At 39.1% G+C, this 13,247-nt stretch overlaps 1 protein-coding gene across 2 annotated transcripts in view; it reads right to left on the bottom strand.

Annotated features, from left to right (window-relative positions):
* Positions 1 to 13,247, bottom strand: part of ODAD2 (outer dynein arm docking complex subunit 2) — a 187,024-nt gene that overhangs the window by 146,632 nt on the left and 27,145 nt on the right. For both annotated transcript variants that reach the window (XM_059183830.1, XM_059183831.1), the window contains 3 exons: positions 10,882 to 11,084; positions 9,235 to 9,333; positions 6,210 to 6,357 (listed from right to left, as the gene is read on the bottom strand). In XM_059183830.1, coding sequence (XP_059039813.1) covers positions 6,210 to 6,357; positions 9,235 to 9,333; positions 10,882 to 11,084 — 450 coding nt within the window. The remainder of the gene's footprint in view (positions 1 to 6,209; positions 6,358 to 9,234; positions 9,334 to 10,881; positions 11,085 to 13,247) is intronic.

The raw sequence follows: 13,247 nt of genomic DNA, 5'->3' as shown, positions 1-13,247 counted from the left end.
CAGCTAAGCGGGGGGTGGGAGAGGTTGCTGGGGAAGCCATCAGGTACCTTCACTTTTCGTGGCCTGAGAAATCTGAATTTGTAGATCCCTAACAGAAGAATAACTAGCAAGACTCCTGGCACGCATGCAAGGTGAAATCAACACCAGTGTTTCATGAGTTTGGTCAAATACGACAACACAATTAGGCACTGCCCCTCACCAACACACGGTGGGTGCAGGAAGAGGATAAACGTGTGTCGACGCCCAGCTGCGGTCACCCGCCGCCACTCAGCAGCCTACATTAGCCCTTCTCCACTGAGTGACACGGGTCCGGGTCCGGACATCATCATCACCATCCCCCGGGGCTCGGGGATGAAAATCGCAGAGATCACAGACTCAGGAACGAAATCACATCTGGGAATTGGCAGTAAGCAGCGCATCGTTTCCCGATTTCATAGCTAGATCCTTAGGGTCTTAGTGTGTAGGAGCTTTCAGCTGGAAGGAAACTAAAAATGAACTTTTTTTTTTTTTTTTTGCTTCAAACTTTCTAGCTTAATTTTTTCTAATCAGTTTTTTTTATCTACTGGCTAGTTGCATAAAATTACCAAATAAAGTGTTACTTTCGCTAAGATTTTTTTTTTTTTTTTTTTTTTTTTTTTTTTTTTTTTTTTTTTTTTTTTTTTTAAGGCTGATGAAGCAGTCTGTAAGATGGCAAACGAATACTTAAGGAAAGACTGCCTTCGGGATAACACTGGAATTCTGATCTAAAAATACTACCTTGGTTGCACTAACTCGAATGGGAGACAGCCGCTGTCCGAAGTGGTATAAAGAGGTCATATTCGGTCATGAATAAAAAGACAAAAACAAGCCCAGAGGCTCCACCCCCTCATTCATTTCCCTGCTTCTGAAGCAGTCCTTCGGTTTCTAATGAAGACCCTGCTCCTATTCTTCATTATGCATAATTCATGCCTCATATACTCAGTCCTTGATTTCTACCTACAGCACGGGCGTTTCTCTTTGGGTATTTCACTCTCTTCAAACTTAATCTGCCCCAAACCAAAGCCTCCTCATAAACTGGCCTGTTTTCTTTGCTAGCCATTTCTTTGCTGCTTCCAAGGACATCATCCTATTCCAGGACCCAGTGCAACCCCCTCACCCCCTCCCCTTGCTGGCTTTCTGTCTCTTCCCACTCTGACTCATTCTGCATACCACCTGCTGCTGGACTCTGCTTTCATCGTCCTGACCCCTGGCTGAGGTCTGATGAAAATCCCAGGTGTAGAAATAGGCCTCCTGCAGGGAGGAGACACACCTGGGAACACAGCCCTGGGGATTAACCCTAGATTCTTCCATTATTGCAGCAAGGAGTCAGGTAGAAGAGTGGCTGAATGAAGCACTTCAGGGCCAGACAGCTACAAGCTGCTGGCTAGTAATCTCCCATCTGAGCCTGGAGCTGATGTCAGGATAGGACTGACACCTTATCCTCAAGTGACAAGGAAATGCCTACAAGGGAGATAAGGCATGATTCTAGACCCACGCTCTGCCATCCCTCCAAACTACCTAAAATCTTGACCAACTGCATTCTGGGCATCACTCTATAATCTCCTCAATTTTCTCTCGGATTTATTTATCCTACAGTATTAAGTTCCATCCCCAACCCTCCTTCAACCTCCATAGAAATGGATTTCAGTAGGCTTGCAACCTTGTGTCCGGAAATTCATTCTTCAGTTTAATGACATGTACACTGTGTACGCGCTGTGATTGAAAGGCAGATCTACTTAGAGTTACAGCCTCTCAACATTTTCTCTCACTCTACTGAACAGAACCTATTTGTACTAATTTAGAATACTATAATACTTGTGACTAATCTACATTTCCAAACAAAATAAAATTCTGCAACTCTCTGATTTCACAAAGGCATTCTCCACATAATTGGTTGAGTAATGAGTAAAATGTCTGCGTTTTTACAAAAACTCACAGAATTAGTGTAGGGCATACATCTTAACAAACTATCTTCCCCGATCACTGGAATCGATCCAGAGCAAAACATTTTTAATTGCGAGAATTTAAAGCAGCCCTGGCCAGGGGGAGAAAATAATATTCACAGAAAGCTAGCAAATATAGCAACAAAACGGCATATCTACAAGAGAAAGGGAACAGGAGAGGAGGAGAAAGAGTAAGAGAAAGTGGGGAAGACGTCAACAGCAGAAGGAAAGACTCTGGCTCAGAGGGAGGAAAAACAGTTCTCTAGGAGCTGAGCATGAAGAACAGCTCAGCCTCACCCCTTAGGAACCTACTCTCTCCCCCTCACACATTCTGAGCAGAGGATGGAGAAGTAGGCCTGTGCTCACTGGCTAGACACCCCGCAAGACACAGAAATGAGTTTAATATGGTCCTTCTATTCACGTAGCTGACGGGACAGACAAACTGAAACATAAAGATAGCAGAAGGCAGAATCTAAGTGTTTCTCGCTAAGGAAGTTGAAAAGGTGGTTTATTGCTTCATTTAGAATTAGGGCACAGTGTCACCAGTCATTTGGGGGAACAGAAGTTGGAAGATTGGTGAGTAAAAATGCAAGGTCTTCATTAGTTTAAAAATTAAACTGTGTTCTAAAAATCCAGATTAAAAGAATATATATGTATATAAAACTTGTAAGTTGAAATGAATGTATGTCAAAGCCAAATAATTAAATACAAACTCCCTTTACTTACATGCCAAGATCTGAGCTCATAGCTTTGGATAAATAACAAGCTATAGTTCGTTGACCTATTTGGGTATTAATGAGCTCATCAATTTTTTTTTTTTTTTAAACAATCAGACATTGCTGTACTTGGAAAATGGTAAGTAGAAAGTCAGGTCAACATTAACATTTCTCTGCTAGTATAAGCCTACATTTAAGGCACAAGTTTGCAAATTAAAATGTCAGGTGTATTTATTTTGAGATTACCTGGAGACATTGAATTTTGCATTTCATAGACTTTTAATATCCTTTCGTGTCCCCACATAAAACATTTATCTGTGTCAAATAAGCTTGAAATCATTTGTAGATATACTTTTTCTTTTATTGGCTATGTTAAGAATATCTACCTGTGGGAACTATAATAATTCCAAGCAATTTACTGTCTGGCCAAAAGTATCACATTTGCACATGATTTATTGATGAGTAACTTGTGCAAGCTTAAGTAGCACTTCATCAATAAATGTTTTCCTTAGCTGTCCTGGGACAGAAATAGTGCATCCCTTTTTGGCTTCATATTAAATGGACTTATCCTAAATAGTTGAAAAACTCAAGACAGTTATTCAATAGTTAGGCTATTATGAGAAACTCTCATTGCCATGTTTGCTGGGAGGATCTTATTAAGGAGGTCATTCACTACCACACTCACTGTCTGCTTCATTAAGTCCTCGGGGAGAAAATTCTTTCTGCTCTTAGTCCCAGGATCAGTTACATGCGTTGCCAACTGGGCTATTTTTACCTTATGAGGGTAAGAGCCTTTCCCTCACTGTATTAACTCACTACAGTTCCCTCCTTTTATTGGTTACTAGAAAATTTAAAGCAAAAATTGAGGGCCAGATGTGCAAGTCAAGAAGACTCCACGCCATATGTTGTCTACAGTAATAATTTGTAATAGAAGTCATAGTTATTGCTAACAAGTCTTGAGTACTTTCTGCAAAGCACTTAACGTGTGTTGGATTTTATTTGAAATTCATAATAATCCTAAAACATGAGAACTTTTATTTTTGCCACCTTGACCAGTGAGAAGACTGAAGCTTTGAGAGGTCAGTGAACTGCCCCAAGGCTGCTGAGCCAGTAAGAGGCCAGACCACGGACTCAAGCAGAGTGTTTCTAGCATGGAAGGTCATGCTTCTAACTGCTCTGTTAGTCTGCCGCCTGGCCCATCCCTGCTTCTTCCCCCATTGACTATTTCCTGTGACTAATGGAATAGAGTTAAGAGACCAGAATTCTTTGGATAAACACCAGGGCTCTTAACAATCTTCTTCCAAAAGGTGATGTCTGAGCTGCAGCACCCATCTGGCTCAAGGTGTTCCAAGGCTGGGTGGCAAAGTTTTCTAGTGCCATTTCTTGCCAGAGTGACATGTGCTTTATGAGAAAAGAGAGAATGGGAAGATCCACTGTTCAGTGAAGGAGCAGGGGTACCATTGGGAAGGTCTCCTGAGTCTGGACATTGGTGATAGGTGTGGTGGGTTCGGCCAGTGTTTTGACTGCATGGTTTGTAGGAGAAGATGCCTACCAGGGGGCTGTGTCTGACCATGGGGCCTGAACTGCAGCTTGTGCTCCTGCTAGAATTTCCAAATTCCTGATAGGTATGAATATTCAAGCTCCTGGAATAAGAAATCAAAATTCCCCCAAATTCTCAGGAATTCTTGAAATAATTAATTCCATGTCTTTTCTCAAATTTTATTTGTATGCTTTTAGGTAATAATGATGACCATAATAGTGAACATTTTCCATAATAATAAAAAGTAAATCATTTTTTTGTGATCAAGATGCTAAAAATTTCAGAGATTTTCTATTAAAAATAAAAAAAACCCTTAAATGTATCATTTGCAATAACATGTAAAAATGAACTCTACCTGATATCTGACAATACTAAAACAGGGCAAGATGACCACAAAATCCCAAGTCAAAGCCATTTTAAAATTGAAAGATGATCTAAAAATATTTACTATTTATAAGATATTATTATTATAAGATGAAATTTTAAAACAAAACATTAACTATCCCAATGGTCTTGATTTTTGTTTCACGACAAATATTCCAAACACACACAAAAAATTTCTTTTATTTTGCACTGACATTGGTCAAATTGTTAAGAAGCTTTCAAAAGTATAGCCAAGGGGGGCATTAGGATTTGCTTCATAGAAGCTCCTGTCCTTTTTTAACAATGTAAATATATTTTTTTAAGATTTTATTTATTTATTTGACAGAGAGAGATCACAAGTAGGCAGAGAGGCAGACAGAGAGAGGAGGAAGCCAGGCTCCCCACTGAGCAGAGAGCCCGATGCGGGACTCGATCCCAGGACCCTGAGATCATGACCTGAGCCGAAGGCAGCGGCTCAACCCACTGAGCCACCCAGGCGCCCAACAATGTAAATATTTTATTTGCTTGCTCAGGTTCTGGTTTGGCCATTGACTATGTCACCATGGAGAATTAGAATACCTTTTCCCAATTTCCCAATTTTTTGACTAATTTTTCTTGGATTCAAGATTCAGGAAAACAGAATTTTTTTCTGAGAAATGCAGGGAATTGCAGCTGGGGTCATGCTAAGAAAGGGGGCATATTTTTCTTGCAAAAGGAATTTTTCTCAGCTAGGCTGTGTCCCCTGCAGAGGGTGTTTGTTGAATTCACAAAAATGTGCATATAAACTATTTTACCTGTCAGCTTTGAAGGACCTCAAAGGCATCAGAAAAGTACCCTTCAGTAATTTAAGAGCCACATAATATCTTTACATATGCAAAGCCACTGGCAAATGCCCTTGGTTCATTTGATCAAAGACGTAGAAAAGCTGGAGGAATTATGAGGTAACTAAAAATGTTGTCTTTACAAGTACTTCTCAACTACAGCTTTAGACTTGGCCTACCTTAGACACCACCAGTATCAGTTATCCATTAATATTAATCTGGGTTTTGGCAAATCATTTCCCTTGCCCTGCTCATATTCAAGTCTTAAATACATTATATAGGCCATTATTATATAACATGTTTTCATACATGTTACATTGAGAGAAATGAAATGGAACTGATACATATCTTAAGCACCTACAATGTACCAAACATTATGCCACATCTTTCAAATATGTTTCCAACCCTAAAGAATTCCTATAGGGCAGGTATTAACTTTATTCCATAGGTTAAGAAAAATAAGGCTCAAAACCACAACCAATAGCCATACTGCTAGTAAGTGACACAGCCTAGAATTTAGTTGTAGTCCAGCTTCAAAAAAATTCAAGCTCTTGCCGCCACACTATACTACAAGTTGTAAAATGGTGGTTAAGTCAGTATCTGCTCACTACTGTGGCCCAGGGGAGAGGGCTGGTACCAGGCAGCCTGGCTGCAACATGAGAACTAACCTTGCTATCTTCAGGGTAATTGGACCTTCCCCCATGCACCTTATTTGAAAGAAACATAATAAACTTGGGAGCAGAATATACATTTTTGGCAGAAGAATTAAAATAATCATTGTAAACACAATACGAAAGGTCTGTCTTACCTTTAAATATTTCACCAGCTTCTGAATTTGCCAATATTCCGATGGCAAATCTGCATTTGCTTCCTGACGATGATCAGGTGGTTCTTCATCTTCCTCACTCTCTGAGGAGCTCTCACTGATAATCTCCTCAATCTTCTCAGCACTCTTACTAAGAGCAATAACAACCACCACATGTAATAAATATATTTATGCTACAACATGGATGTAGTTATAATCATTAATATTTCAGCAATATGAACATAAGCAATGAAAAAGATACCAACATCTGAGTTCTAGAAGATCTTTGGTAAGATCTAAGTGAGGAGATAAATGAACCCCTGTCTCTATATCAAGTACAGGTCATTATTATCGCTTTGCATGCAATAACTGTAAGGAAAATAGTAAGAAATGTACAAGGGCATCAAGTATTTGTCCAATGGCTGTGCTGTACAAAAGGGCAGCACCAGACATAGTGGCTAAATAACCTGGGTTATTTGTGTTTATATTTACTTAAATTTAGTTATTGAATTGTATTTGTATTTATTGACGTTTGCTTACTGAATTGAAACAATACAATTAAATATTGAGTTTCACCAGTTTTTAACATTCTCTGATTTTTAAAAAATTTCTCAAAGGTGCTGTGGCAGAGAGAGTCAGGCAGAATGGCACTGTTGTGCCGTCTGGGCTACAGCGGGGAGAAATTGCAGTCCCGAACTGAAGTGCCTGTTCAATTCAGCAAGCTATGTGATGGGTGTCGGGGTAATGTATTCTCTGGTTCAACAAATGGCAGGAAATCGGTTAGAGAGCAAAATCTGGTAGATAAGGCTGACTTAAGAATCAGTGTAACGTAATTCAAAGGTATGAGATAGAAATATATTCTAAATTAACCTGTATTCCCTGGAGAATCTGTAAATGTACTTTCCCTTAGACTAAAAAGCTTCTGGAGTTAAGAGCAGAGTGCACTGAGTTTACCCCCCTTACCCCCACATCACATTAAAAAAAATCAGTACCCCAGAGGAAAGCTGTTCTCTTTTTCCATTGATGAATCTGTTGACCTATAACTTTAAATGGCTTTCCCTATTTTATAAGGTTCCCATCCTGTCCTGCCCCACAGCAACCATACATTCAGGAGGTAAAAAGAAGCAAACCTCAATATTTCTTTGAGCTAGCGACTCCACCTTAAGAAATACTTCTCTACCACATAATTATATCCCCTCAAGCAAGAAGAAACATGGAGAAGTTCTAATTTTTGTCAGAGTCATGGTTGTTGCTTGGATATACTACCCCTTTACCCTTATCTATCACTCTAGGCTTCTCTGACTCACTAAAATTTGATTTAAAATTGAAACACTTATGGCCAAACATTTATTTCAGAAAAGATGAAGTAGATATACTTTTCCTTAATCCTCCCACTAAGTACATAAAAATCCTGGATATTGCATATAAAACAAACATGAGAGGGCTCTAACAGGTAGAAAGAAGAAGAAAGACTCTATCGAGATCTGCAGACTGGAGGAGCAACACAATGGTGAGTTACTTGGATTTTCTTTTTGTCTCATGTATCCCAGATTGGGTCCTGGAGAAGAGGGTGATGCAGAAACACCAGTGGGCACAGGAAAAAAACGACCTAAGAAAAGCCTGCTCTTTCTTCTCAGAGGACCAGAAAAAGAGCAACTTAATAAGAAAACTTTTAGGCAACAAATGATCTATTCTAGTCAACACCACAGAAAACACGGTGGCCTAACCCCACTTCTGCGAGCAATGGCCAAGCAGAGAGCTTGGTGTTCTAACTTTGTCAGACTACAGCAAAGCTCTCTAATCCCCATGTTGGGTGGTATCAGAGGAGGCCTAATGCCGAGTCAGGACTTTCACCAACCCCAACCCCCACTGACAAATTAACAGGGTGTTCCTCCCTCTCACAGACAGGGTGGTAACAACAGAGCTTGAACTTCCTTACCACTAAGAAATAATAAGGAGCCCCTCACCCACCTCCCCAAGTGTCAATGAAGGCCTACTTGAAAACTTGTAATTCCTTGTCTCACCTGAGGAGGCAGCACACACCTTATCCCACCAATGTGGTATCCCAGAAGGCCTGCTAAAACCCAAGATTTCAATAAGATCTAGAAGAACTAAGAGAATGATAGAATCTCAAAAATTGTTAAAAATTACCCATTCTCTTACCATGCTCCAAAATGGAATAGATTTAAAAAGACTTTCATGGAAGAGGGGGTTAGAGAGAATGGAGGGAGAAAAAGAAAATCACAGAATGAAAAACAAAGAATGAACAGAAAAAAAAATATATATATAATGACAAATTCAAGCCCTAAAATAATAATGACATTGAAGGTAAATGATCTAAATACACCAGTTGATAGAGTTTAGCTTAATAAACCAAAAAGAAAAAGGGAACCAACCAAATGCTACCTACAGGGAACTCATTTCAAATATAATGATATTATTAGTTTGAAGAAAAGGAGAAAAAAAAAAAAGACCATGCAAGCAATCAAAGAAAGCAGAAGTGGCTATATAATATTGGAGTAAGTCGACATCAATAAAAAGAAAAACGACAAGGGACATAGAGGGAAATTACATAATCATGGAGACGTATCAATCCCAAGCATGTACACACCAAACAACAGAGTTGCAAAATGCATGAAGCTAAAATAGAACTAAAAGGAGAAACAGAAAAATTGCCATTATAGTTGGAGACTTCAATACTACTCTCTCATTAATTTATGGAACAATTAGACTGAAAATAAGCTAGGAGATAGAAGAAACCAACACCACCAAGCAATGTGATTTAATTCACACTTCTAGAACACTCCAACAGCACCGGGTTATATCCATAGCTCCCTGTCTTTCAAAGAACTCTTCACTAAGAGGTTATCTTATAAGTTCATTTAAAGATTTTCAACATTATCATTTTTATAACCAGTAGCTGTCAGTACAGGTGTCTGAGGATCCTGCTCTAATGGAAAGAACACTAGTCTTGTGCATGTGAACTAGGCCAGGCTTTAAAGAAGGGCTCATGTTAACAGACACTTACCGGACTAACTGTGTTCTTCCTGCGGAAACAATTGGTCCAGACCTTTCAAGTTTTCCCCCGTGTCTTTCTTCTTGGGTGTCTCTCAGTACGTTTTTGTGACTGCAAATATATTAACTTTTTAAAATTAATTTATGTGGAGTAATAGGAAATTAAACATAGAAATATATACAAAGATCCCACTGTTTTCATGCACCCCAAGGATGTGTTTTCCTAATACAGAAAACTACACAAGTTCCAGCCCCATCTGACACCTGTGAGGCCCCTTCTGTCTTTCCAGCACAGCCATGTACTTTCTATAGTGGAGGAACTTTTCGCCCCCCATTTCTTTTATGAGGAACAGGCGGCTGTCACTGTGCAGATCCGCCACTCTGAGCCTTCTACTCTCAGTGCTTCCTGCCCTGGGAGAGAGCTGCCTGGTCTCTTCCCGTCTCCAACCAACTCCGCGGCAGTGCCTGGATCTGGTTGTCCAGCTGTTCCCAGGTTTAGCACAGGCCTTGGTACATCGCCATTAGGTAAATTCATAATTGAAAAATGTCAGCACCTGGGAAAGGGTATTTTAAAAATTCACCTCCCAGGTAACAGAGCAGCCCATTTATGTGTCATTTTCCCACTCCTTCAAATAGAGTCACAAAGATAAAACAGTTCAAGATTATGAGAATTAGAGGAGCGAGAGCATCTCTCTCCTCGGAACTTCTTCAAGCCTGCTCTCTGGGTTTGCTTGCAAAACATGATCAGCTTGCGGTTCTCAATCCCTGCAGGTGAGGGTCCCCTGTGACCAGCTGGAAGGCAGTTCTTTCTTTCTTTCTTTCTTTCTTTCTTTTTTTTAATTTTATTTATTTATTTGACAGAGAGAAATCACAAGTAGACGGAGAGGCAGGCAGGGAGGGAAGCAGGCTCCCTGCTGAGCAGAGAGCCCGATGCGGGACTCGATCCCAGGACCCTGAGATCATGACCCAAGCCGAAGGCAGCGGCTCAACCCACTGAGCCACCCAGGCGCCCCAAAGACGGTTCTTTCTTAACCCAATCAGGTGACTGCATGGAACATTAAAAATGGGCTGAAACTTGTAAGCCTCTCTGCTAATTTAAAAAGTGCTCTTGATGTCACACTGGGTGTTAATCTGTGCGTTGGCGCCTATTTATAGAGGGCCTAAATGGACCTAGTCTTGTATCTGTCAGACATTCATCAAATCAGTGTCCACTTCTCTTAGGCCTGTTGATTTTTGGAGGCTCTAGCTTTTCCATGGTATTTACTTAAAAGTTCTGTTAAAAGACACTGTCTCTCTCAAGACTTCCCTGATTAACTTCACATAATTTTAATCATTCTAAATTCTCCTAGAACTTACTTAATCAGGTCCCTACTGCTGTGTTTACATGGCCTGTGAGATTTCTCCGTGTCTTTTATCATCTTTTTCACGTGACATTTGCCCTGAGTGAACTGGGTTCTGGTGCCCACATGTGACCCTCTTCGTGCCAAGTCCTTCTACCTGGAATATGAAGAGAAGCAGGGAGGGATCAACCTGTATTTTGGACAGAGATGTCAGTATCTCCTCTGTATGCTATTGTTCTGACATGAATCTAAGCTAAAAGTTAGGCAAACATGGTTACTGAGGATGTATCTGAAAACCCCTCGTGCAAATTTCTACATACTCTTTGAAATCGACAGTGGCCTTCCAGTTTAAACTTGGCTCTAATCTTTTGGTCATTTGACTCTTCCCAAAATTAATTTGGTTCTTCTCCAGCGCACTCTTGGCTGAAGCAGGAAGAGCTTTCTGAAGGGTGGGTTCTTCTTCCTTTTTAGGTGCCTCATTAAGCTCCTTTTCTTTGTCCCATTCTTCACTGAATCTAACATCCTTTATGTACAAAAAACAAAAATAATTTTTACAGTGATATCGCTTCTGAATTATCTGGTACTATCTGAAAATTAACACTGGTGATAACTTCAGAAAAGGAAGTCATTGACGCATCTAACTTGTGCTGTTTAAGACATACACTGGGGAACGGCCACCTTAGGATACTGGTTCCTGTTGGAGCTAGTCTGACAGAAATGTCATGTTCCTAAGCTTGCCTCTCCCTCCCCCTGCTGCAGCACATAAGGGTACAACAGCAGGGCTGGACCTATTCCTGCTCACCACCACCAGAAAAATCTAAACTCAGTGTATTGAAGGGGACACATCACGTACAAATGGTTGAAACCAAGGATAAAGAGAATATCTTGCCAGAGACAGAAAACACAGAGGGAGAAACAAAACAATTAAAAGAGACGTATCCAAAACAATGCAAGTCAAAAGAAAAGAGAATAAGACCTTTAAAGTATTAAAACAAAAGACCTGTCAACTCAAAATTCTAAACAGAGACAAAAAAATAAAAAAAAAAAGCTTTCAAAAATAAAGACAAAATAAGACTTTCATTGATGAACAAAAGCAGAGAATTCACTGCCAGAAGGCCCATCCTAGAGAAATATCCATGAAGTTCTTCATTCAGAAGGAATATCATGCCACATCTACACAGAGAAATGAATATCTGTAGAAATTCTTTGAGCTGTTTTTGATCATTCTAAAATACAATTGACTCTCTAATGCGAAAATAGTGAGGACCTGTGTTGTGATGAGCACTAGGTGTTATATGCAACTAATGAATCGTCGAACACTACATCAAAAACTAACGATGTGTTTTATGTTGGCTAATTGAACATAATAATAAAAAAGTCGTATCAATGTGTTGAGGAGTTAATACCATGCAAAAGTAAAATGCATGACAATAATGGCAAGGGAAGGGAGAGGCATTGAAGGTGCACCGCGTAAGGTTCTTAAACCAGTCATGAAACGGTAAGATAGCATTTAAAGTTGGACAGGATAAACTAGAGATATACATTAAATAACTGAGGGAAGCAACCATGAAACTTTTAAGAATATAACTGACAAAAAACATAAATAAAATAGAATCATTTCTAAAAGCTCAATTAATACAAAAAGGGTAAAAAAAGAGGAAAAAAGAACAAAGAACAAATGGGACAAATAAGAAACAAGAAGACAGTAAATTTAAATCCAATTCTATCAGGGCACCTGGGCGGCTCAGTGGGTTAAAGCCTCTGCCTTCAGCTCAGATCATGATCTTGGGGTCCTGGGATCGAGCCCCGCATTGGGCTCTCTGCTCGCAGGGAGACTGTTTCCCTCTCTCTCTCTGCCTGCCTCTCTGCCTACTGGTGATTTCTGTCTATCGAATAAATAAAATCTTTAAGAAAAAATAAATAAAAAATAAAATAAATTCAACTATCACTAATTACATTAAATAAAAATGATTTTAAAACTTCAGTTAAATCATCAGACTGGATGAAAAAGGAAAACCAAGTATTTGTGGTATTAAAAAACCCACTTTTCATGCAACCAACAATCAAAAAATGCAGGAGTGACTACATTAAAAATCAAACAAAATGGACTTCAAAACAATTACTATCAGACCTGAAGAGGGAGATACATAACGACAGAGTCAACACAACTTTGTGTATTCACCAAACAATAGAATTTCAAAATACATAAAGCAAAAGTAAATCCAGAATTATGAGACTTCAAAACTCCTTGCTCAGTAATCAACAAAATAAGTACATAAAAAATTAATAATATAGAATACCTGAGTAATACTATCAACCAAATTGACAAAATAGTTATACAATGTACTACACAACAGCAACAGAACTTCCATTCTTCTCAAATGCACACAAAAAATGAATCACCCAAAATGACCACATTCTGGGTATAAAATAAACATTCACAAAGCTAAAACAACTAAAATCATACAAAACATCTTCTCTTAATACAATGGAATTAAACTAGAAATCAGTAAAAGAAAGGTAACTGGAAAATCTTCAGATACATTAATTTGCATGAAAACATATCAAAATCTGTAGGATGTAGTTTAGGTAGTATTTATAAGGAAATTTACAGAATAAAACTTTATATAAGAAAAAATAAAGATCTCAAGTCAATGGCTAATTAAGAGCTTAAAAATTAAGCAGT

This window comes from Mustela lutreola, chromosome 8 (assembly GCF_030435805.1).
Source record: "Mustela lutreola isolate mMusLut2 chromosome 8, mMusLut2.pri, whole genome shotgun sequence".
Taxonomy (NCBI): Eukaryota; Metazoa; Chordata; class Mammalia; order Carnivora; family Mustelidae; genus Mustela; species Mustela lutreola.
Note: the sequence above shows the minus strand (reverse complement) of the source record. Positions and strands in the feature narration are given on the sequence as shown.